This window comes from Callorhinchus milii, unplaced genomic scaffold (genome assembly GCF_018977255.1).
Source record: "Callorhinchus milii isolate IMCB2004 unplaced genomic scaffold, IMCB_Cmil_1.0 Scaffold2, whole genome shotgun sequence".
In the NCBI taxonomy this organism is placed as follows: Eukaryota; Metazoa; Chordata; class Chondrichthyes; order Chimaeriformes; family Callorhinchidae; genus Callorhinchus; species Callorhinchus milii.
Genome location: NW_024704743.1, coordinates 29,384,372 through 29,411,603, shown reverse-complemented (window position 1 = coordinate 29,411,603; position 27,232 = coordinate 29,384,372). Strand labels below are relative to the sequence as shown.

At 38.9% G+C, this 27,232-nt stretch overlaps 1 protein-coding gene across 1 annotated transcript in view; it reads left to right on the top strand.

Moving 5' to 3' along the window:
• gmds (GDP-mannose 4,6-dehydratase) overlaps positions 1-27,232 on the top strand; it is a 347,045-nt gene that overhangs the window by 124,529 nt on the left and 195,284 nt on the right. Inside the window, exons 5-7 of the mRNA XM_007908694.2 lie at positions 3,225-3,417; positions 4,750-4,854; positions 9,941-10,068. Coding sequence (XP_007906885.1) covers positions 3,225-3,417; positions 4,750-4,854; positions 9,941-10,068 — 426 coding nt within the window. The remainder of the gene's footprint in view (positions 1-3,224; positions 3,418-4,749; positions 4,855-9,940; positions 10,069-27,232) is intronic.

Here is a 27,232-nt window from a genome sequence, read left to right as displayed (position 1 = left end):
GCAGTAGATTTCATTGATGTCGTAGCTGCTTCCTAAAAAGAATTAAGATTGAAGAGCTACTTTAAGACCAAAATGTTATCCAGCCTTGAGGACAAACTGTTAGCCAAAGAGGCATTGAATTGTAAATTCTGTGTCCATCACTGAGATTTTAATTGGAGAACTTGGACTGTTCTAGTAATTTTAGCTCTCAAGAAAATGAATTCTATCAGATTAACCTGACACATTAATGCATTTTAGATGAGAAATGTAAATTCAGGAGAGGTAAAATGGATGCTAAAATAAACTAAGCTGGTCTCGTACATGTCCATATTGTTTGCTTATTAAATCGATAAGAGCAATGAATAAGAGACCTGCGGGTTGAAATTCTAGAAGCCAAATGTTGAAAGCATTGATGTCTTTTTATTAATCTTCAGTTCATTTGCACTCTCGTGAGAGCCATGCGTCTTCCCTGCAAAACTCCAGCAAATGCGAAGCAGTGTAGACAATCACACAGTGTGTGGGGCCCTCTGACGAGCAAGTTAGTGAGATTTACGAACTCCCATCATCTAGCAATGATACAATAGGGAGGAGCTTTCTAAGACTGGAGATAGAGACATTCAACCCAACCAGTAACTGGTGAATTAATGGAGTCTGGACACCATACTAGTTGGCTATGTCCTTTACCCTGCATATTGGGTCACAAGGACATACCAACTTATCAATCTGTCACACAGTCGCCCCGAACAATGCATGATAGTTTGCCTAGGCTGACTCCATGTTCTTCTGAGCCCCCAAAAAACTTTTAGCAATCACCCCAGAGGCTTCAGGGGTACTTGCGTGATTGTTAAATATTAATGTATTGGTCAAGGAAAGCTTGGATTTCAGCCCTCCCAGGTATATTGCCCCCGGGAAAGCAATATTAAACTAAAAGCTAAATCACAGTGCTCAAAAGAAAATTACAATGCTCAAAAGAAAATGAATCCCCTCAGGGTCAGAAAAAGATAGCACTAGGACACTGAGAGGATCCACTGAACTGGAGATGACACCAAATGTTGTTTCTTTTTCCTTTTAATACGTTATGGAGCGCTTTAAGGAAAACTACAAATTGTATCTCATAAATTGGAAGAAATTCCTCCTGGATCTAGATTTACTCTATTTATGTAACATTTCAGAGCATCCAGTATTTGCAAGCACTTCATGCTGCCTTAATTTTGAAGCCAGTTTTCAGTAAGTTCTTTTAAGAACTCTGAAAACTAAGTTAAAACCGAATTTAGCAATTTGCCAAATTCACAATGCTCCAACATGCTACACAAATAGAGTAAATCTAGACGCGGGTGGAATTTCTCCAAAGATCGAGCTCAGAGTGCATAAACAAGCTATTTGGTTGATCAAATCTACTCTAGTTTGTTCTTCACATGAGTAACATCATCTAATCCCACTCTCTTGCTTGCTACCATTTAATATTCTTTTACAAGCATTTATCTAATTCCCTTTTTAAACTCCAATGGACTTTGCCTCAACAAAAGCTAATGGCAGAGAATTCCACATTCCAGCCATCCTGGATGCCAAGAAATATATTCTAGATTTCATGGAAATGACATAACGCTTGAGAAACGTTTGTACTGTAAAAATTTGATGTTTCATGGTGAGATCATCGGAACTGTTCTGTGCTCTGTACAGCAGGTTATTTGCCATTTAAAACAAGTATTGGTTAGAGCGCTCGCCTCTCAAGCGAGAGGATCCTGGTCTGATTCCCGGACACGGCCAAATCTTAGGCAGGTTTCTTTACTCCACGCACTTCTGTTTACCTGCAGTTAGTAGGAACCCAGTCATTAGTCGATTGGCGGATCGCTTTTCTGGGGGTAATAAACCCTTCTATATATTTTTTAAAAAATAAATAATTTGGTCACTCAATCAATGACTGTGCGCAATAGACTGCTGCGTTTTGCCCACAAAATATACAGTCAATTCACTTTACAATATATTCTGTGAAGCACTTGGTCTCAATGACACGATACGGTGCTATATAAAATGCAAGGATTATGATAAAATTTAGCTATACATTTGAATTACATACCTGATGTATGGTATTAGCTGAATGCATGATGAGTAATTGTGAGACCTTAGTTTATCACATCATCCACCCTACATACATGAATTGGAGCTTGAAAATGTATTGCTCTAACATTTAAATTTAGCATTTTTGCAGTTATTTTAATTGTGGCAATCTCTGCCACTCCAGTTAATCTCTGTTAGTGTAAATACATACATAAATACTGTATATAATAATAATAATAATAATCCTTGCATTTGATATAGCGCTTTTCACGTCTTCTAGACGTCTCAAAGCGCTTCACAGAATATGCTTTAAATATATATGTGTATTATATAACAGTGTAATATATGCAAAATGCTGGTTGTATACATAAAATATACATCATATATAATATACACAAGACATAGTGTTGAAGGAGCACTTACCAAATAATGGAGTTGTGATTCTGACTAAGTTGGCAGAGAATATACCTGGTAAATATTTTAAAGCTTATCAAATACAGAGCCTTTAATGGAGCAAAAAACTGATGGCTTTATGCTGAATAATAATTGTTATATTTGATATAGCACTTTTCATTTCAGGAGGACGTCTCAAAGCACTTCACATGATATACTTTAAAGTGTATTGACTGTGCATTTTGTCGGCAAATGCATTAGCCAATTTGTTCACAACATTGTCCCATAGACAGTCATGAAGCAAATGACCAAATTTATTTAAAGGATTGTTGGCCAGTCACCAGTAAAAATGCACTTCTTTTTCCGAGTAGGTCCATGAGATCCTTAACATACAATATAAAATTACATTTGTATAGCGTCTTTCTCGGGAGGAAGTCCCGAGGCACTGGACAGTCAGGGATTTGGACCTGAGCGGAGAGGGATTTGGATCCAAGCAGGGTGGGTTGGCAATATCCACCTAAATAGGCAGGTGGGATCTCCGTTTAATGTTTCATCCTAAGGATGGCACCTCTGCCATTGCAGCACATGTGTTAGCGTCATCATAGACTATTTGCGTTTTAATTCCCAATTTGGGGCTTGAACCCACAACCTTCAAACTAGGATGCGAAAATGTTACCAACTGAGCAAGGCTGACACCCTTGGGAAGGGAAGGTTCTTTATTGTAAGCAAGGACTTGTTTTTTGCAGCATGTCTTTCCATCACCTGTGAGCTTGTTTTTCTTGCACTTCTTTTAGATCTCCTTTGACCTGGCGGAGTATACTGCAGATGTTGATGGTGTTGGCACCCTGAGACTTCTGGACGCAGTTAAAACATGTGGCCTTGTAAATACTGTGAAATTCTACCAAGCATCCACCAGTGAACTATTTGGCAAAGTGCAGGAAATCCCGCAGACGGAGACGACCCCGTTCTATCCTCGATCACCATATGGCAAGTACAGTGATGTATTTATGTGCGTTGGGTTTGTGTTCTCGGGGCTCAACTCACCTGCATGGAAAATAAAGACAGAACAAAGTGATTGGACTATTTGAGAGACATACCTTTAATACTTGCCAAACAGAAGTTGTTTTCAGAGACAGCCCTGGGGATGGAAATTATAATGCCAGGTTGAAAACAAACATGCTGTTAATTTCAGATATTAAATCTACAGCACATCACATTATGCGATGTGGAAGATGAACGCTTGTGGAGATCATCAGAAAGTTGGAAAAATTCCATATCATTTATTTTCTAAATGGAGCACTTTGCAGCCTGCTCATGTCCAGGGGCCTGGCAGTGCAATTCTGTCACTCTTACTCTTGTGCAGATGAGAGCTTGTCAGAATATTAATAATAGATTAGTTCATCCTTTATCTAAGGGTGGTATCTGAGTCCATCAAGCATTTTTTCAAAAATAAAGGCTAATTTATTTTCGATTTCTTTTGAAAAGTTTCTTTTCTTCTGTACACGTACAAAGATTTTCAAAGAATTCATGGCACAGAAACAGGCTGGCATTTAAAGTCCACATGAGTCTTCACCTATTCTTTACTCCCTCCCATATCCTTCTATTCCCCTCTTCCTCATCACCTTGAATGCATCTACGCTTACTGATTCAACCAGTTTCAAGCAGTGAGTTCCACAATTTCACTACTATCAATGTACCTTCTAAATTCTCTTTTAGATCCACTCATCACTATCTTACACTTGTGCCCCCTGGTTACAGACTCCCCAACCAGTGTAAACTGCCTATTTATGCCAAAAGCCTAATTATTCTACTTATGTGATTTGTCTTAGAGCATGAAATCCTACTACTTTATATTCAGTTTCCTTTCTCCCGCCCCAGTTCTCTGTCCAGCAAAATCTCGCTGTCTGTGGCCCACCCCACTTGTACTAGAGAGGGTAGATGTGTCTGTGAGAACCATGAGGAGATGTCAAAAGAAACTAAATGCAAAAATGTTAATGCAGGGGCACCTCAATGCAAAATCTGTTATCAAATATACCCTATGCCACCTTGCATCAGTGACGAGGCATATTTCAAGAACCGAAATAGCGTTCTTAAAACTGTTTCTAGCAACTGAGCTCTAAAAGAAAAATAAACGGTGAAAGCGATGGTACTGTATTTCCTTGGAGTCGCTGCCCTCACTGTAACTGATTCAAGCTGGTCATCTGCTGGCAGGATAATTAAAATAAATAAAATATTACTAAGAGATTTTATTTTGTAAATGACTTGGTGTGTTCTGGCGATGAACATTGCTGACTTGCAGGGTCTTGTTTTTTTCCACAGGAGCAGCCAAGCTTTATGCCTACTGGATCGTGGTGAACTTCAGAGAGGCGTACAATCTTTTCGCTGTCAATGGCATTCTGTTTAATCATGAAAGCCCAAGAAGAGGTTAGACCAGCTAAAGTGTTTGGGATATTCTTACATATGTTTTATTTAATGCCCGTCAAGAGTTAGGGGCGGCTGCTTTAAATTTTTGATGAGTTGGGTGTTTCAACCGGGAACACAAAGGGCTACTTTAATTTACCATTTAAGTTGCAATACTTCAACATTTGATTCTTTGTTGATGCATACTCTTTTGTACTTGCGTCCTCAAGAGTTTCTGGGTTCTAGAGGAGAATCACTCAAGATTGTTATCATTGTGATTTTCTCCTCTCTAACCCAGAGCAATGGCAACAATTGTGGAGCTTCAACTGCTGCTTCAGGTTAGATCAGCTAACTCGGCAGAGACCAGAGATTGAACTGGGGATCTTCCAGTCTGTATGTCTCTCTTCCTCAGTGAATTAACTTGCTGAGCTGTCCAGAGTCTACAATGCTGTTTTTAATATCCTTAATATCCACCATAGTTGCAGTCACTGCTCTTAGCATCTTGTTAACTTGTGTCAGCCTGACAGGACTGTACACAAGTCAAACTTTCTAATCAACAATGAATTCTGTGAGACAAATGTTACCTGCAAATAGTGGTGTTCTCTTGAGATGTGAAAAAAAATCCACAGATTTTTGTCTCAGTGAAATGTCCTAGCAAAAGTTTACCAATAGTTTAATAATGCGACAAAGATTGAGCTTTCTGGAATTCTCAAGCTGCTATTCAGTGTCTCTGTTGAAAGTTCAGCAGTGCCAATAGAGAATAAATTATAAAAAGAAAGCAGCAATCAAAAGTGACCTTGTACGAAATGGATTACCATGGGAGTGATAAACACAGAATGCAAGAGTTCAGGACTGGTTGACTTAAAAGAACGATAAATCTGGTGGCTAAATTTACCCCAGTTATAAAAAGAAAAAGTTTATGAGGTGATCCATTGGTAGCATTTTAGTCATACTAAAAGTCATACTAGCCTTGCTCATGACATTTTCAGTTTGAAGTTAATTATCCAAACCTTTTAATTGAAATGAGAAAGAATGTAAATTCTGAAACCCTGTAGTGGTGCTGGTGGTGAGTGTGTGCAGTTAATACAGTAGTTCACAGTATTTGCTAGGAGGAAGGTTCACAGATTGTGGTCCTGTGTGAAAAGTATGAATAATTGTATTTATAAATAATGCAGGAAATATTGATGATTCCCTATCATTTGTACTAAAAAATTGAGGTAATGGACAGTAAACATTCTACTTGGGAGTAGTTTGCTTGTGTGTAGCTTCTCAAGGTATCTGTGGTCAAAAAAAAGTTAAAAGGTTCAAATAGATTGTTAATGGGAACACTCTTCATGTATGGAAAGGTACTAGATATTTTATTGTGGAATTACTATAAACAAATGCGTCAACAGAACTTATTGTCCCCATCCTTACACCTCACACAGTGTCACTGTTCCCACCTAATGTATTGTGTTACCTTGTTAACATAATAACCAGAAATAAAATGAACAAAATGCTTCTTAACTAGATCTAAAGACCTTTGTTTGATCAAACTAAATTCCTGATAACCAGTTTATTTTGCAAATAATAAGTGTGGATTTACTTTACTGTTATGAAGCCAAGACCCAGAAGTCAGTAGGTCATCATTTACTTTACTTTTTTAAAAAAAGTTACAGTGAGAAGAAAATTACTTGAGAATAATAATACCATTGTACTGAATATGAAAACAGTTCAGATTACATCATACTGCACAATTATCATTGGCCATTTATAGCACTTTAATTGAATTATATGATCCTTGTATATCCCTGATACAATTTGTTCTTTTAAGTCAACCAGCTTATCATTAAGCATAAATCTGACACCAAAGAGCTTTTCAATTTAAAGTTGTAGAATCTGTAAGAATCATTTCAGTGGAAACTGGCGCCCATACAATGAGATTCTGGACATGCTGCTGTAGTTCCTTTAGAACTGTCACAGATTTTACAGAGCTAAAAAACATATCATTTCTCATTGACATTATCAATGGATATCGTACCCCAGGGTTGGAGACGATTAAACAAAACTGCCCCTACAAAGAACAATATATTTTATGGGAAATTTGTGGCCTTAATGGGTTGCAAGGCCTTCTCTTTGTTCATGCTTTGTTTTATCTTCCTAGCACAGGGTACAATGTGGGAACAGAGAGCCACATAAAGGTCTCCAGTCAATATTTTGTTGAAGATATTGGTATCACGTTTCCTGGATGAATTAAGACATTCTTAGATTTTTAATGTAACCTTTCTGTAAGTTATGTCAACAATGCCTGCTGGGCGCTCGAGGGATCGGCTTTCACCACTCTTTGATAAGTACTTGTGGCATTGTTTGAGCGAATCATGAACTATGCTGTTGAGATGTTGCATGAGAGATTAGAAGAATTTGTTTCCCCATAGAGTTGTGGATGTGTGGAACAGATTCCCAACAAAAGCAGCTGATACTGTATTGATTAACTCTTAGTTGCAGCCTTTTTCGGAGTGTTGTTTCTCTTCAATAATTTCCCCCAGTTGGTCCTGTAAACGGACTCTTTCATGCCTTACGATCCACATTGCTGTTGGTCATGATGACTCAAGTGAACAATAAGCTTTTGCTTCCAGTTTTGCTGGAAGAGCATGTACTTGCCATACACCACCAGGTCCTTCAAAAATGAAATTACAGCGCTAGAACTGAATTCATGCCGTTATTATAGCATGGATTGTGATATCATCCAAGCCCTATCACATTCAGTAGGGATCAGCATCATTATTGGTGTCTAGCTATATGTGTACTTTGATGTAGTGTTTTCTTCCAATTTTTTATGCTGGCTCAATAGTCAGTTATATTTAGATGTCTCGTGGCTGTGTGCTAGATTTCACAACTTACAAATAGGTTCACGTGTTGTAACTCCAGGTTGCTCAGCCTGCATTACACTTGTCTCCTTTCTTGCTAGACCCTGTTCAACTTTCAGAATGTCTTTGCAGTCTCACTTAGCTAGGTCACCGCTGTCAGTCTGTAGCATTTTCTGCATTGACAAGTGGATCTAATTTTGAATTGACAAATGAATTGATAGATGATTGTGGAGTGATTCTGATTCGCATCATTGCGAAGATGATATAAATTCTCACATCATTTCCAAAGGTGAGTAGTTCTGAAGACTGATGCCTCTGCAAGGTTTGTGCGTGCCCCATGGATGATTTCAAAATTATCTTCCCTCCTTGGGGGAATACTTAGTGTGTGCTCAGCCTGTGCTGGCAGCACAGCTAAGATCAAGATCAAAATGTGGGGAAATTGCTAGCACTAACCTGGGACTTCCCACTCAATAGCATTACAGCACACTGGTGCTCAATGTCGCTATGCTTTCAGCTCTTTGGAACTAAATTATTACTGCCTTCAGATATTTTGGTGTTTAATGTGCAGCATTCACTGCAGCTTGGAATGGGAGAGTAAAACAACAGCAAAATTGTGTAATCAAGACAAAATAAGATCTTTTAGCAGTAGGAAATCCACTTGGCTTGCTTCAAGACCATCTGTCTTGCACACATTGCCTGTCAAACTGGGGCTTAGATCAAAAGCCTTTGGAAGGTTTTTCTAGCTTACAGTAAAAATGCACAAAGGACACATTTATGTTGTAAAAGCTCCCTGCCAATATTTTTTTCAAACACAATTATGGTTCACGGCTAATTGCCAGTATCTGATTTTATAAAAAGAAAACAAATTTTGTTGACAGCATTACTTGAGCAAATATCTTTTAATCTAATTACAAATTTAAAACGGCACAGTGAAAAAAAACGCACTTGCCATGGATGCATGCCGTACATAAATGATTTTGCATCTTGAGAAGCAAATACTTTCCAGAAAATGTTCCTATAAGTTTTTGAGTACCTGCCGTGAAATAGTGTTGATCTTGGCAGTGTTCAGCAAGCAAATGAAGTGTAATCTCTCTGATCTCACTAGTCTCTTCGGTCAGCCATGACATTCCCAGTGTCTGTGCTTTTTGCTTCCCGGCTGTGCAGTACCACAGCACAGGCAGCCCTCTGTGGGGTGTTGAAGATCACCCAGTTTAACAGCAGATGGCGGCTCGTGAAAAATGAAGCCACCAAGCTAGAGTTCAAATTAGGTTCACAATGAGAATTCCCAACTCGTCTTTTGCTAATGAACATAGCTTTACATCTTTATTTTATTTTGCTGTGACTTCTAATTAAACCCAATATTCCAGTGTTTACATTTGTCTGATTGACACATTTATTGCAAGAAAGTTTAACGTTTTTTAGTGCAGGAATTTGCTGGCTTGAGTTTCAGTTTGTCACTAGAATTTGATGGCCGATTTACAATTGGATTTGGGTGTCTGTGTTAGCTCTTTTCACCAGGGAATGTAGTGTTTAACAGAGAATACCCACAATAACAAGGAGCTGCTCGGCAATACACTATAGTAATTTAATCTCAGGACCAATATCAGTATATCATTGTCTTTATGCTCTTAATTTTTAAACTGTGGTAACGTTCTTGAAAAAATAAGAAGTCAGTACATTGAATGTAAGATTTGGTGTAATTGCCTTTGTGATAACTTGGTAAGAGATTCCCAATACATTAATGAACTTATCTTTTATTATGAGATTGCTCCAAACACAGACAGAAAGTAATGTATGTTATGAAAGTAATGTAACTCTTTCCGCGGATGCTGATAGTTTTGTATTGCCTGTTAATCCTGATGAATAATTGCTGTAAAGTTACCTGCTGTCCTCTGTAATAATTATTTTTTAAAAAGGCTTTTAATGTCAATGTGTTTTCCAGTTTTAAAGGTGTATTTTCGTGTCATTGTGCTTTTCATGTTTACATGCCTGCTTTACGGGATGTGGAGCCTGGGGTGACAATCTAAATAGTAAATTTAGGAATGCTTAAGTTCCATTAAGGATTTAGAAAGATGTTTGGTGTGTAAATGGAGCTCTTGGTTCTTAGGTTTCAAGCTTCTGGGCTTACTCAACTGACAAATGATACCATAACACCAAAAAAAAATTACTAATTCTTTTCAAATGTTAAATTAGCTTTTGTTACTTTTCTGATACAGTAAACAGCAGAGTGGCTACACTGATGCTATCTTTTATCTCTGTTTCAGGGGCTAATTTCGTAACTCGGAAAATTAGTCGGTCGGTGGCTAAGATTCACCTCAGACAGCTGGATTGTTTTAGTTTGGGCAATCTGGATGCCAAGAGAGATTGGGGTCATGCCAAGGACTACATTGAGGTAGGCCATTGGCCAGAGGCTGTTCAGAAACAGCTCCCTGCCTGGATGATATGTTTCACGCATCATCTCAAAAAAATTGCTTGATCTCTATGGTGTATCTTGTGAACTTGTGCCAGAGGAGAGCTGCTAACACAGTGTACAGTCAATTACAGCCCAGGGAATTTAGTTCCATGGTGGGCTACCCTAGTCCTGACCCGACCAGAAAACAATCTTTCTCTTGATTCAGAACAGCTATAAGGTTTACATTTCACTGGTAAGATTCTGCCGAGGGTCAATCTAAACCCTTTTACAACATCTTGATTCTTTCTCTGAATTTTTTTTCTTTCCCCCCCCCCCCCCGCTTTGGACCGACGCATAAGTGTACCAACATGTTTGCGTTTAGGAATATTTCATTTCATTTCCCATTCTTTAGTATGAAGCAACTACTGAGACTGCATTTAACTGTGCGAGACAGCGGCAAGAATAGTGTCTGGACCAGACTAGCTTGTTTCCCTCAGTTAGGCCCTGACAGGTTTCCTGTGCTTACAATGCTATTTCTGTCTTTTTGAATCATACATCCCTGGGACACAGACACTGGTTTCCAGAACCATTTACGTAATTTAAACAGAAGCTAGAAACCTACAAAGCAAGAAAATCTGACAGTTTAATAAGGGTGCGGCAACAAGTTTATGGCAACTGCCTCTGTGTGGGTTTACATTCTATGTAAAAGAAAGCACCAAATCCAGATGTCTGCAGCTGGGAGTACAAACACCACAGAATTTTACACTGATGATATATTTGGTTCCAATTTAAATGTTAATGATAGACTTGCACTGTGCTTTCTGTAAATAATATGTAGTTAGACTGATTTTTTTTATCCTATTAGAAAGGTCAGCCTGCAATTACCAGATGGAGGGAAAAAATTGTAATTTTCTATTTTGTGCTGCCTTGTCAAAACTCCTCTCTGTTAAAACCTTTGCAAGCACAAGTAGCCTTTGGTATAAAAATGCTTCCATGGAAAAGCGCTCAAACTGCAGCCACCTCCTAAGATGAAAGAGATTGAGCAGAGCAAAGGTCTGATTCATCAGAATTTAAGATGAAGCAAACGTCTATATATATCTATCTAACTATCCGTTGCTGCTGCCGTTTTATAATCCTAATGAAAATCTAGCACTCATAAAGATAAATGAGTTTAATTTTAAGATAAATGCTGTGATTGCTAAACAAATAGCAGTACAGGAAGCCAAAAGAAATACAAGAATGGCTATTTGTTATATTAAATTTGGCCAAAAGTTGAATTCATTAAAGAAAACAAAATACCCAGATCTGTGATCTTATCTATAGTTTTTAGCAGGGTTTAGGCATCCAATGCAAGAGACAATTTGAAACAGTATGTCTAATGTTTTACTTTTCATATGTGTGAAGTCCGATGAAAAGGTAGGTGCATAAATAACACAATATTTGCGTTAGATTGTTTTTTGTGATGGGGAACAAATGGTGAATATTGTGGTCGTCCCTTCTGCTTAAAATTTCCATGCTATATATTGAGATGATCTGTATTTCATGGTTTTTATTCACTGATGCTGCAATGTATTTGTAAAGCAATCTGACCTTGCATTTCCTGCAGGAAGTAACCTTACATAGTGTGTGTTAGGATTTTAGATTGTGTGCTGGAAATTGCCTATATTTTCCCACTTCCATTGCTGCTTGTCTTTTTTATTTTTCCTATGATGACTGGTTTTCATTAGCAATTACACATTGACCAATGCATTCACTGAAATACTAAATAAGAATATTCTGAAAGCACATGATAATGTATCTGGAAGAAATATAACCCATCCAAAGTTCCTCGTCAGTTTAAGGCTCAGTGGGGTTTATTACGCACTATGTGCAAACCATGGTGTTTTACACCCAGTTTATACAGGTGTATTGTACCCCGTTTTTAAATACGTTTACAACGGAAATTAGAATTTGCCCTTAATATGTAATTTTAACAATATTGTATTTAATATGTGATCTATTTTGATAGTAGACCCAGAAAAGCTTATTAAGTTATTTAATTTGTCTTTTGTAACATGGTAGTTTAATGCACTTTGCCAAAGTAAATACATTTGTGAATGAGTTCAAGTAACTTGTACTTAAAAGTTAGGAAACCTAAAGCTATGAATACAAAATGCTGATGATTATTCATAGAAGTGAAGAGGACAGGATGCACAATGTAAGATGATTATTCTGAATTCTGACTTTAGGAATTGTTTTTGATTTCCCTCACTTCTCTATGACCCTTTATGTTGTGCATAAAGTAACAGTTGACAAATTGTGTTAAACGCTTGGATCTTTATTTGATTTTTAAATGATAAGTAGTTTGCCTCTTCTCTGATTCACTGACTCTTGATCGGTCATGTTGCCACCAACCAACAGAAAATGTGGTGACTAAAATATTCCTTCTTTAAAGATAAAATTGTTTTTAATACCACATCATTGGAAAATATGATAAAAATATACTGGTCATGCAGGACTGTGTGAAGTCGGGTCATTGGTTATATCTTTGAACTAGTGTTTTGGATTTGTTTTGTCCAAAAAACACAACCGAATTGATGTCCACCCAACTGCTATTTCTTGTGTGTGAGTCCAAACAGTGAGAGTTGGGAGATCATTCCAGAGCATTACAGTCAAGTCTGACCTCAACCAACATCCACATATCCACTTTTTAGCCAGGGTTACAAGCTATCGACCTAGAGCAGAAACCCTGACTTGTTTGCAAGAGCAGAAATACTGCCTTCATTAGCTGAGGGCCATGAGGCTTGAATCATTTTAAAAGATTGGAGACTGCACTGTGTCTTTCCAATTTGGATGACTAAGTTCCATAACTTAGATCTTCCAAAGTCACAAATTCATAAATTTTTCAACAATAATGTTAATCTTGTTAATTCTTGAGTTTGTTGAATTTGATTGACTTATCTACTTACACACTGTTTCACAATGGAGTTACTGTATGTTGTTGCCATTCATCTTTTTATCTCACTTACTATGGCTATCTCACTATGTTGGGATTGGTCTGTTTGTTCCAGGCAGAATAGCTGCAGTAAACTAGTAACAAAGAAACGTTTATACATGGTTATGGCAACTCACCTATCTCTAGCCATGGGTGTGGTAAACTCGGTACAGTTCTTACTTATGGGTGAAGTCTTGCTCAAGTTGCTACAATAGAAGGCACATCTCTGCTCGAACGCTGGCACCCAGCCTTCTCGCTGTGTCTTTGTCTGAATTGTTTTCAGAAATAACTCCAGTGAAGTCAAACAGTTCTTTGAAATATCTCACTTTGCTCTGCTGGCATAAGCTGTGGGGCTTTTGGAAGATGAGAGAAAAAAATTTGGTTGCTACAACGTGCTACAGTAATAGAATATCACATGCCACTTCAATGAGGATGTGTCTTTAGTTTTTCAATTCCATCTCGATTTCTTGGAGACTGCCATTACTGATCAGTGTCATTTTAAGATTTTTCCTCTCATCTGTGCTGTCTGTGTTCTATCCTGATATTTTCAACACTCCAGGTTCAACACCATGTTCACGTCTGACGAGCAGTTGTCTAGTTATTGTTGCACCAAGCGCTGGGCAAACGTTTTGAGTTTGCAATCTTAAAAATATAATTATTTACAAAGCCAACTTTTACCAATGGCCATGGGATCTGGAATTCAACACCTTCTTATTGCAAGTTTGTTTCTTGATCTCCCAACTCTCACTGTTTGGACTCATACACAAGAAATAGCACTGTATTTTCTAAAAAAAAATGAAAGCAATAATAATTAAAAAGGGAGCCAAAAGCACCTACTTTTTACATTGTTGTGCTTGCTGGGTAAGAAACAGCACCTGCATTGCAATGCGCAAAGGTGGTGAATTGGTAAATGCAGACATGGTGTCCAGAGGGACACATTTTCAGTATGTCCATTGGCAGTGCCATTTTTATTGAAAAGATGTGCACATCCATACTAGAACTGTGTAACTTGCGTACAATCCTAAAATAATTCAAAGTGCTTAATTCTGAAAATTTATGGTGCAAATGATTGAAAAATTCATTAGGTCTAAAAGAGGTCCATCACTGGTGTTAGCGTTCCGATTTGATGGAATTCCAATAAGATTTAACTTGTAGCATCTGGGGCTTGTTCTATTGGATTGCTTCAGGTCATAATAGGTGGCAACTATAATACTTTTGTTCCAATGTTTTTGCCTTGGGACTTCCTCCCGACTTGAAAGGCATGATCCAAATGTAATTTTGCATTGTATTAAAACATTGAAGTTGCAATAATGATTACCAAAGCGGATTATACCAGGAGGAGGTGTAATATTTCTTTTCATGTGTTTTGTCTTCATACAAATAAGCAAACTGCCATTGTTTGCCATTATGCAGTTGAATTGTGGTGTAACCTGTATAAATTATATAATGCAGAGAATAGAGAATGTGTAAACCTATTCTGTGGGAGTGGCTGAATAATGTTACTGCTTCCTGAGATGACTGTTCACATCAGAGAAAATTGACTACAATAATATCCAGGACTGAATTAGCACTTGCAGTTGACATAACATTTCAACTGAATTAATTTACAAAATGAGCCAGTATTCCTGGAATTAATTTCACTCTTGCCACTTTGTCTCTTAAAACAGCTTCTTCTCCAGCCCCCTCACTGCCCTGTGCAGTGTTCCTCAAGGCTCTATCCTCTTTAATACCTATATGTTCCCATTCGGCAATATTATCGCAGATATGGGGTTGACTTCCACCTGTATGCAGATGACACCCAACTCTATCTCTCTCCCTCACAGTTGTCCTTTAAACCTTATATTCATGCTCTGACCCACTCAGTTTTCCTCCATTTCCACAACGTTGCCTGCCTCTGCCACCATCTCTCCTCTCAGGCCCCGGAGGACCTTATCCATGCTTTTATTACGTCCAGGCTATATTGTGCAAACTCTCTGCTCGCTGGCCTACCTGCCTCTGCCCTTCATAAGGAAGACTTTGTGGAGTCCTGTAGCTCAGTGGTTAGAGCGCTCGCTTTGCAAATGAGAGACCTGAGTTCAATTCCAGGCAGGGCACAACCTTGGGCAAGTTTCCTTACTCCACACGCCTAATAATAATCCCTCCAAAACGAAAAACAATAATAAATTGGTCATTTTCAATCTACGACTGTTTGTGGGACATTGCTGTGCGCAATTGGGTGCCGCGTTCGCCCACAAAAAATACAGTCAATTCACTTTACAGTGTGTTCTGTGAAGCGCTTTGGGACGTCCTCCCGACGTGAAAAGCGCTATATCAAATGCAAGGATTATTATTATTATTATAAGCTGCATACTATCCAGAACTCTACAGCTTGTGTCCTTTCCCTCACTAGCCTCCTCAAGCCTATCACCCGCATCCTCCCTGGCTCCGCCAGTGGATTGTGTTCAAGATCCTCATCCTAACCTTTAAATCCTTCCACTATCTTGCCCCACTCTATAATAATAATAATCCTTAATAATAATAATCCTTGCATTTGATATAGCACTTTTCACGTCGGGAGGACGTCCCAAAGCTCTTCACAGAATATACTGTAAAGTGAATTGACTGTATATTTGTGGGCGAACGCGGCAGCCAATTGCGCACAGCAATGTCCCACAAACAGTCGTAGATTGAAAATGACCAATTTATTATTGTTTTTCGTTTTGGAGGGATTATTATTAGGCGTGTGGAGTAAGGAAACTTGCCCAAGGTTTCGCCCTCAGCAACCTCCTCAAACCCAGCCTCTCTCTCCACTCAGCGGCCTGCTTCATGTACCCCTTCGCCCCTGCCCTCACCTCCTTTAAGATCCGTCTTAAGACTCTGTGTACAAACCATCCATAGTTTAAGTACTGTTGGTCTTTTGAGCTTGCAGTCAACAACAACAACAACAAAATTACATTTATATAGCGCCTTTTACGTCGGGAGGACATCCCAAGGAGCTGGACAGACAGAGTTTCGGACCCGAACTGAAGGTCAGGTGGGGGAGGGCGTGAGGGAAGCAGGGAGATTGAAAGCACGGTCGAAGATGAGGGTCATGAGGTGGGTCTTGAAGGTGGCGAGGGAGGGGACGAGACGGAGGGACTGCGGGATGCAGTTCCCTACTCAATCACTACTGAGAGTCCCTAATTTTGCTTTATCTGGATGCTGGGAAGGCCTATCAGAATAGCACCATATGTGACAATTATTGGCAACAGTTACTAATATTCCCAGCTTTTCATATCACCTGATCCCACACTTCCTTTAGTGTCTAGCCTCACATTTACTCCCCTCATTCTGTTATTCTGCAATTTGAGTTCTAACTGCCTGCTCTTTATTTCCGACAGGGCTGCATCTTTCAGATCCCACTTATGTACCAATTCTAGTCTCATTCAACACTAAGCACTGACTCCATTCCTACCAGCTAAAGAGTCACGTTGCCCTTCATCATCCCTGTCATTCAGCCTGACCTCTTTTTCCTATTGACTGACCTTGTATTTTACCTGACCCCCAACCATACCATCCAACTTATCCTGACTTCATTCCCCTTCTGGCCTCTAACCTTATTCTCCTATAGGCTGAACGCTCATTTTATCTATTTTCCAACTTACCAGACCTCAGCAACGTTCATGTCTTAAATAGCAGACCTGCTCTCTAAAACAAAAATTACAGATATCCTCGTCTTTCACAATGCCAGTCTTATTGATAATTGGCCTAATGACTATAGTTTAAGATCATGAAAACAGCACTGCTCAATGGAATACACAGACGATCATTTTTTTTCTTTTTAAAAGCAGGTAGTTATTAGATTTAATAATACATTCCCTTTGCCAATTCTGGCAAATACTCATGTGAATTTTGCCCTGCACATGTCGTATTATTTTATGGATTCTTTTTTCACATGTGTTTTTCACAATTAGCGCGCAGTTCTGAAAGGCCCTTGTCTCGCTGTCTTTACTGCAGGAAATAATTTGCTTGGAGTCGAACATTTTGGCCTGCCAAATTGTTGGCCCTAAATACTTCTGGTTCCGCTTCATTGCTTTCTCAGAATTTTTTAAAGCCTGGTGCTGTCTTCTAGGCTGCTGTGCTCTGCACTGTGGTATGTTTCTACCACATCCTTTTATGGATGAAAAAGAAAATAATACCAGTAAGCTGTTTTTTCTCACAAAAAAACAAGCCACATAAAATCTGTTTGGGCTGTAAGGCAAATCTGTTGTACGTTCTGTTTGCTGCAGGTATCCTACGACACCTTGCAAGTTGCATTCATAACTACTCATTTTATTGTGCAGAAACATTGCTTTTCTGACCAAAAACTCAGAGAATTATTTAAGGGCCCAAATTTCAGCAAATAGAATATGAGGAAATTGCGCAGTTTGCACGTTGCAAATATGAAATATATCTAGCTTGCCTCAAAATATGTAATATTTTCAGGCAGCTCAGTTGAAAATGCAGTGTAGTTGCATTTAAATAAAATGTAAAGGTACAGGTGGTAAAAATTTAGTGTCCCATTGGGTAGGAAATGAGGCCCATATTCAGTTTTAAATTATATGTTGGTTAATCCCTGCGGTGTGCAGAATGCCAGTACTGTATTCTTAGATTGCTGCTTGCTCCTGAATACTTCAGTTGATTTTTATTTAGGACCTGCACACTGCTCTCATTCACTGTGAAACTTCTTGAGTCATTTTTCATAATTGCAGTTCAGTGCAGTAATCGGGTTCTGATAGCCCCACTTCTAAATTAGCCGTGTACACACACGATCCCTGGTTGGCTGATTCCAAATGCTAAGACGTTGACCTGAAACTGACAAGCAGATTATTGAAAAGGGGAATTCAGCATCTTTAAATTTTGCTGATGTAAAAATTTCCCACAAGAATTAATTAAGAGATCAAGTTGCACGAATTTACAAGGGACCTAAAAGCTGACTCTAGCTGGATAGACGTCCAGGCTTCTTTGTGAACTGGAAGGCCCTTTTTGCCAGTTACAGAGGCATGGAATGGCTTATTTATATTCCTGCTCAATCATACTGTTTGTTTTCTCCCTGGGTATATTCTGTTCTTTTGCATTTTGCTTCATCGTCGTTATTCTTACTTTGGCCGGGATGGAGACAGTAACTGGACTGCAGATGTGTCTATAGCTGCCGGGAATTCAAATTCTCTCCCAGCAGGGGTGCATTGGGCAGTGCCGGTTTATCTTTGCTCCCTTGAGGTGGATTGACACGTTACTGTGCGACACTTCATCTCATGGCTTGACTGACAGTTGACCAAACAGGCTTAATGCATGCAAACAATTTGAAGAGTCAGTTCTGGGATATAGACTTCTGGTATTTTATAAAAGAAACAAACTCAGTCTCTTCAGACCGCTTAATGTGTACAGTTCATCTTTTGCAAAATGGCTTTGTATCAAAGAATACTGTAATAACCTTTTATTTATACAAACAACAATAACAAGATTACATTTGTATAGCGCCTTTAACGTCAGGAGGATGTCCCAAGGCGCTGGACAGAGTATAGCATTTCATACCCAAGCTGGGGTTGGGGGGGAAGGGAGGAGAGGGGAAGGGGGGTGGCTGATGGCATGGTTGAAGAGGAGGGTCTTGAGGCGGGACTTGAAGGAGGCTAAGGACGGGGCGAGGCGGAGTGATTGGGGGATGAAATTCCAGAGATTGGGGGCAGAGTGCCTGAAGGCTCTCCCGCCAATGGTGGGGCGGGTGGGTCGGGGAACGTGGAGCAGGTCAGAGCCGGCTGAGCGGAGGGAACGGGCAGGTGGTAGGGGGTTAGGAGGTCACAGAGGTCGGGTGGGGTGAGGCCATGGAGGTCTTTATATGTGAGGACCAGGATCTTGAACCGGATCCTCTGAAAGATAGGGAGCCATTGGAGTCGGACGAGAGTGGGGCATATAACATGTAAAGGGCGAAACGTAAGGCAAGTTTCCTTACCCACATGCCTCTATTTACCTAGCAGTAAGTAGGAACCCGGTTGTTGGTTGATTGGCGGATTGCTTTCCGTAATAAAAATTTGGTCACTCAGTCCACAACTGCTTGTGGGAAATGGCTGTGTGCAATTGGATGCTGTGTTTTGGCACAAAATACACAGTTTTTGCAGTGTATTCTGTGAAGCGCTTTGGGATGTCTCAATGACGTGATAAGGTGCTACATCAAATGCAAAGATTATTTATAAAGTACTACATCCCATACTGTTCATAATCGTTCTATACCTGTTTCATTGTTACAGGTATTGTATTATGTTACAAACACAACTGCTTACAGTCATTTGTTTTTTTTAAGAGTTTGTAAAATGGGCAAGAGGTTGCAAGAATTTAAAAAGTAGTTCTATCAATTTAAGTTGCACGATAATGTCCCTTTTAATAGACAATAATAAAGATTATAATGTCTCATTTACAGACAAAGCTGTCTGCCCATATGGACAAGACTACAAACTAGGTACAGTAAGTACCAAATAATTGGTCTCTCAAGAGTGATGGTGGTTTCACAAATTATAGGCTATCAAGTGCCAAATAATGTGTGTAAATTGACCTCATTGGTTAACATTTCAGATTTGCCATAACATCTTCTATTATTAAATATAATACAATTTACATTTATGTTGCACTTCTCATGTCGGGACGATATCCTGAAGAGTTCCCAAAGTTTTAGGAGTTACTTATTTACAGATTATGGGTGTTTCGCCCACAAAATATACAGTCAATTCACTTTACAGTATATTCTGTCAAGCCCTTTGAGACGTCTGAACAACATGATAAAGCGCTATATCAAATGCAAGGATTATCATTATTATTTACACAGAAGATTGTAGGTAACAGCTACTAGGAACAGTGGTCTTTAGACAATTTACATTTAAGAAACAGCTTGATATTAGGATGGCAAGGACAGTAAGAATCTGGAAAAAGGAGAATATTTGGACCAAAGGCCTTATTCCTCTTTACTTCTTTTGTGATCTTGTGGTCAGTACTGTAGGTCTAGTTTGCTGGCACACCTGTGCAACTCGGGAATAGTCACCATTATTTTGAAAATTAGTTTATATAATTAACTCATACTAAACTATGAAAGATAAATGTCTTGGAAACACAATTTCAGAGTTTATCATGATGCTGATCTCAAGTTTTGCTATTGTTAAGTATCCAAACACCTCAACTGTGTTACCCAGCAAGGAATTGCAATACAATTTATATTATTCCATATGTACGGCTCAGCCAAATGTAGAATAGGGCAAATATGGTGAGCAGCTGGCTTTGAGAGGCTTTTAAAAAAAAACGCATGCAATCTAGATTCTTTTGGTTGATTTGTAATTTTATTGTTTTGTGGTATATGGAAACAATTAGGTTTGTAACCAAAATATAAATCAGTTTCAATCAAATGTAAATCAATTTTGTGTCAGGTATGGATAACAATTTGAAATCTGTTTGAAGAAACACCAAAGTTCTTTTCTCTTGAGCATGTGCTGCTCAGATGTGGAATCTATAAATTGATCAGTGCCGGGCATAGACTTTGAGACATTTCTCCATTTTATATCTTGAATTACAATAATATTGGATTTGTGCTATTAATCCACAGAATTTACAAAGATTGTCTGCTGCTTGATGCGAGAGTCTCACCAGACGTTGGTAAACTTATTAGATTTGTCTTCATATAGGATTTGAGTGATGGGTAGGGAATGGTAAGCAAGTCCCTGGTAAGAGAAGTCCTCAGATCTCCAGGTTGAGAGTACTGACAGGATCAATTTTATATCACTGTCATCCACTGGTCACCAAGCAGAATTGGATGTGGCAGTGCTCTCAACCATCCAACTATTAACAGCAAGCCAAAGCACAGCAACAGAAGATATCAGTGAGGATCTGATGATGCGGCGGGAAGTATAAAAAAAATCTATATCTTCAATACTTACAACATGATCCGCAAGAACACTTTGTTTAAGACTGGTGGCTGTGAACCAGTTAAACTTCTCACTGAATCATTCAGGCTTTTGTTTCTGAACTATAGAAATGAAAATAAATAGTCGCATGGGGACTCATTCCTTCAGTGGCCTGGTTTGGTGAGGGGGGAGGTTTGTGGGGAGGGAGGGGAAGACAGAATGGCTAACTGACTGGGTGGTGATAAGACAGAAAGTAATTTGATCCAATAATACATTTTAAAATTACTTTAAAGTTTTAAGATGGGCAATCAAGTCCAGGGGAGGTTGTTGGACCCTGTTGCTTAACTTGTATTATTTAAGAATCTTCTAAAAGCCTAGGATTTTTAATAATAAATAGGTTTGATCCTGGGTGTTTCCATTTATCCGTTCTGAAGATGTTCTTTAAAATCATCTGTCCTTGCCCGGTATATTATCTTCCAAATAATTATTTCCGAAAGAGGGGAAAAAAGTTTAATGTGATCATTCATAGTCATGATTCATCCTTTTGCATTTTGAAATGTAATTCAAGGGTTAGCTGGACTTCACTTGGAAAGATATATTGACAGGCAGTCAAAGAAATCATGTCATTGTAGAGCACAACAATCTGTGATTGAAAGTCAGCTTTAGCCCCAATGAAAATGGAGGGAAAATGCCTTTGTTAAATGTTTTTGTTTACAAACGTTGAAACTTTATCTCACTGCAATTTTGGAAAGAACTGATCTGAATTCTGAATTTTTTTAAAAATCCCTCTGGATCTCATAAATCTTCTGAGCACTGTTGATGTTTATAGTATGAATTGTGTGGGAATGTTGCTTTATGCCACACACATGGAGAGGGAAGGTTCAAGATGCTTTTTTTCATATCTCCCAACGTGCGGTATCTTAAAAGCATTAAATTGTTTTAAAATTGTACTTTAAACATGTGGTACAAATAAAGTATACAGTGTCTGACCAGCAGTGAGACTTCCAGTCAGCCGTGCGAGAACAGATATTTGTAGCTCCCCTGTGTCTCTGTTGAACAGTGGATACTTATGCCAGTGTCTAGGGAAAATGATCACAGCATCACTGGGCTGGATGACCACTTTTAAAAGCAATAATAAAAATAATCCTCACATTTTAATATAAAGCCTTTCACGTCGAGAAGATTTCTCTAGGCACTGCTCATGATTTACTGCAAAATTGTGTATCTTTGTTTATTTTGCAGGTGAATGTGGTAGCCAATTTGTCCACACCAATGTCCTGTCCCTTAAACAGCCATGGTGTGAATCACCAATTTTTATTTGGGAGATTGTTGGCTATGACACCAAGAGAAATCTCCTTCTCTTTTGGAATAGTGCCATGTGATCTTTAATATCCACCTGAAAAGACAGATGGGACCTTGGTTTTAGTCTCTCATCCGAAGGATGGCACCTCCAACAATGCGGCACACACCCAGCACTGCATTGGAATGTCAGCCCAGACTGTGAGCTCAAAAACCTGACGTGGCGTTTGCACTCATAAACCTTGTGACTCAGAGGCGTGAAGGCTACCATTGGGCTAGGCAGCCACTTTGAAGAACTTTTTGCCTATCTTATTGAGAGCACTTGGGTTGTGTGTACATAAGGTACAGTGCAACAACAACAACTTGCATTTATATAGCGTCTGCCACACCGGGCGGCATCTCAGAGCGCTTAACAATGGTGGAACCCGATGCTGAGCCAGGGGGAGGGGGAAGGTGACTATAGACACGGTCAAAGAGGAAGGTCTTCAGGCACAATCCGAAAATGGGGAAAGAGGGGGCAAGCCGAGGGGTTTGAGGGAGGGAGTTCGTAGCTTTGGGGCACAGTGGCTGAAGGCACGGCTGCTGATGGTGGGGCAGTATGATCCTTAAAGGAAAGTTTCAGTCCGAGTCTACTCCCAGAAATAGAGTATTGTATTTTACAGTGCCTGAAGCAAATGCATCACCTCAAATTGATCACATTTTTTTCAAAATGCCATGTGATTAACATTACCTCTGGACCTCCTTATCCAAACAGCAAATGTCATGCTCTGTGGCAAAGCGTGAGTGGTGGCATTATAATGAAATTATTTGTGGCAATGGACTAGTATCCAAATTAATTTTACAGTCTGCCACGTTCTGCTCATGCAGATGAGAGGTGATATTTTACACTTGAATACATGTATTCAGACTCCAGTAATGAGGTTTAAGAACAGTTGAGTGAAATTTTTTCTTATGCGGTACAGATGGTGACTATTAAAGATCTCATGACAGTGTCCCGGTGTCCTGGACAATAATCCACCCCCATAAAATTGGTCACTCACTTTGTGCCTGTTTGCATGGCATCATGCTCCACCACTGTCAAGTGCCTTGAGACACTAATCTGCATGAGGGACGCTACATAAATGCAAGATGTTGTTGTTTGTGGGACATCACTGTGTGCAAATGGGCTGCTGGATTCGTACACAGGCGCCACACTTTATAATTTATAGTATATCCTATGAAGTGCTTTGAGACTCCTCCTGACGTAAAAGGCACTATACCAGATACAAACTTACTATTACTCAACCTGCTATTCTTACTAACAAAGCCACTGAAATTTATGTTTTAAATCAGGAATTTCAAATGAAGCCTGAAAAAATACAACAATTTCTCAAATACCTGGTATTTCTTCAAACCTCCTAATCCATACTCAAATATACAGTAGTAATTTTCACTGGTTGCACAAAAGACAGAAGGCGGAATCAAATGCAATACAAAAATGTGATTGTCGGTGTGGGGTTGCCATTTAACAGTAGGGCAGTGGCTATTTTAAGTGCAGAAGTAGACATTTTGACTCAGTGTAATATTTAAATTCAAAACCATGAAGGCAGTCCTGTGAACATATAATCTACACAGTTGTAATGGAGTATTTAGACACCCAAGTCACCAAGTTCTCAACTCCACGACTGAGGAAATACGAAGTGGAGGTCAGACCTAGTATGGACAGTCCCTTGGCTACACATGCAGATTTCTTGCCAGTAATAATAATATAATAATCCTTGCATTTGATATAGCACCTTATCACGTCGTTGAGATGTCTGAAAGCAAAATATCATCTTATTTCATCTGTGATCTGATTAGGGGATTAAATTGCTATTGTGAGAATTTCAATTTGGGAAAATACAGGGAGGTTCATCCAGCCAAAGACTGTGATTGGGAGTTTTTATGATTGGGGGTTAGTCCAGTTGAAACTATTCTGATTGCCCATGATGGTGCTGGTTGCTTGCAAATGGTGGAAGTTATATACTTACTAGAGCTAATGTGGAAATTGTGGTTCAACTATCATGTTCACTCATGAAAACTGTGGTGGTGTTAAAGAGGAGTGCAGCTAAATTCATCTTGTGGATTATGTCAAAAAGGTTATGCAGAGTAGGAACTTGTTCACACAGAGGATGATGAAGATGTGGAACTCACTGCTGGGAGCTGTGGTTGAGGAAGACAGACTGGAGAGAGGCTGGAACAGTGATTTTTTTTTGAAGGGTTTTAACAAGGATCTGTCGTCTCAGAAAAGTCTTACTGCATCATAGAAAAATGTGTTGAACTCATTCTGTCAAATCACTGTTCTTTATGAAAGGAATACTGATATTGCGATATAGTTTGGTGCTTATACATTAGCCAAATATTAAAAGGTGGAAGCAAAGCGGACAAAGTTGCATTGATAAAATTCAACTCATATCAATTTGATATGGGACTTGCTTGGTTAAAAACTGTTCTGCATTCTTTCATAAAAAGCAACTCAATAAAGAAGAAGCTGAATTGCTCCAGTTGCGCAACATTTGCTTGAGGGCCACTGACAATGATCAGCCACTCTGATTTCGAAATTTGACGGTTTACATTATTTGACTCATTTGTATCAACTATATTAAAATAAGGATTTTCGAACTTGCGGTGGGTTTATTGAAAGGAGGACGAGGAATTGATATCCAGTCAACCAAAATACGTCATGGAAAGTACTGAATGTTTTTTTTAATAAGGGGGAAATAATAAAGACAATTTCTTTATTTGTATTTAATCTTAAATCCATAAACACTTACTATCAAATTACAAAGGAGAACTTAATTACCGCACATGTTTAATTATATTTCACTGCTGATGTTTTTTTTTATTTTAATTGCAAGCACTTGACTGCAGTTACAAAACGAATATACAGAAATTACTTTCAGCTCCAAAGAAAGCAATTATTATTGTTTATTTTGCAATGAAGTATTTTAAAATTCAGTTAGATTGTTAGGTTCACTTAAATATTCATTTGTAGATCAGTAGAAATAAGACCCATTTGGGGGGTGAGAGAATGGATACGTGGTAAAATACCATATTCATAAATATACTGTATTGGAAGCATTACAATTGCATTGCAAGAATGAACTTAAAAAACATCCACATGGTAATTGTCAACTATCTACAGTAGGACTTATTGCGAAGTTGGCCAAAATAGCGTTAAGTAATAATATTCAATCATCATTGAGTGCACTGTATGGAATTGAAGTGCAAGAGCTTGTTTTCTTTTTGCATGGTCTAGTTTAAAAGATATTTGAAGTTCCTCTTGTTTAATATCCAATCATACGTCTAGACATTTCACTGCCACTCACTGGTAATATCTGTTATTTCTGGGCCAAATAAGACTACATATATGACTGCCTGCTAGGACTGAACTAGATTGAAGAGGATACAGAACAAATTATTTCCAACCTATCTTATAAACCTAAGAATGAGTTGCATATCTTTACTTTTGGGAGGTAAAAACTCATTCAGATGTGAATGATGGGCTGAAATGATCGAAAAAATATTCTATTAACTTGGATTTAGTTTCCTTATCCAGTGAGAAGTTCTCTCATGAGCGGAAATCCAAAGTGCTCAGGTACGTAATCCTGGAGAATTAAGTGCAGGTTGGCTCCAAGCCTTGGCTCATGCCAACATTCAAGGATTTGCAAGGATTTGGCAAGCAGGGTGCATCTGTCTGGGGAGAGACTACATATACCATACCAGACAAATGGAAAAATACATATGTGCAACCCTCACTTATCTGGGTTCCAGATTCTTAAACATGGTAATGGGCTATAATAATAATCCTTGCATTTCATATAGCACCTTATCACGTCTTCCAGACGTCTCAAAGCGCTTCACAGAATATACTGTGGAGTGACTGTATATCTTGTGGGCGAAACGCATCAGCTAATTAATTGCGCACAGCAGTGTCCCACGAAAAAATCAGCTATGGTTCAGTCGTGGATTGAGTGATCAAATTATTATTATTATTCCTTAAGGGTATTATTAAGCCCAGAAAAGCAATCCGCCAATTGACTATCAACCGGGTTACTACTGACTGCTATCAAATTGATTAAGGAAACTTGCGCAATGTTTTGCCTTGCCTGGGAATCGAGCCAGCTGACAAAAAAAAATTCTGTGAAAGGAAAGACTGTTATTGGCCAAGATGAACTGAAATACAATGTAGTGTGAAGTCTAATTGATTCAACGTTTTCTATCATCCTACCTACCAGCACTCGCACACATGCGAGCAGACAGGGCAATTCTGCTGGACGGTAAAGTTATAATATGTGTTCATAACATGATTTCCCCATTGAAAGCAACTATACCAACCAATGGAACTTCACCACCTTAGTGACAGTAGGCTGTTCTAAGGGTCGAGAATCACACTCATGCCCAACCAATTGCTTGCCTAATGCGTAGACATACATACCCACTTTTCTGAAAGGACATCTGGATGGAAATCTTGAGCAAGAACTCCAGCTGATTTTTTGTCTCTCTCCCTAGCCTGAGCTCTGCCGCCAGTTGTAGTGTCCCTAATAGAATTACTAATGCAACGAAATGTCATCAGTAAGGCATAACTGACCTGTCCTCTCGACGGTCCAAGCCAGGCTCACATTCATAGGTGAATAGTTCCAATGCTTGGAGAATTCTGCTTCACAATGATAGGAAAAGCTGACATCAAAGGATCAAAAAGTGATGGAGGAGTAAACACCTAGCCTGAAACTACTTTTCACACTTTACGGAGTTGCTCATTGTCCTGGGTTATAGATCGCGTGAGCTTAAGTATCCCTCTTCAAATCATGGTTTACCCCTGTAACTTAATCTAGCTACTTTCATACATGATGCCCATGAAAGAAAGGACATAGTTTGCTATCCTGGTAAGATATTCTCCTTTGATACCTTGAGTCAGTATACAATTTGAATTCCTACTTGCTTTACTATAGTTTCACTGATGAGCAGCTGTGTCTTATCTGCTATCTCAATA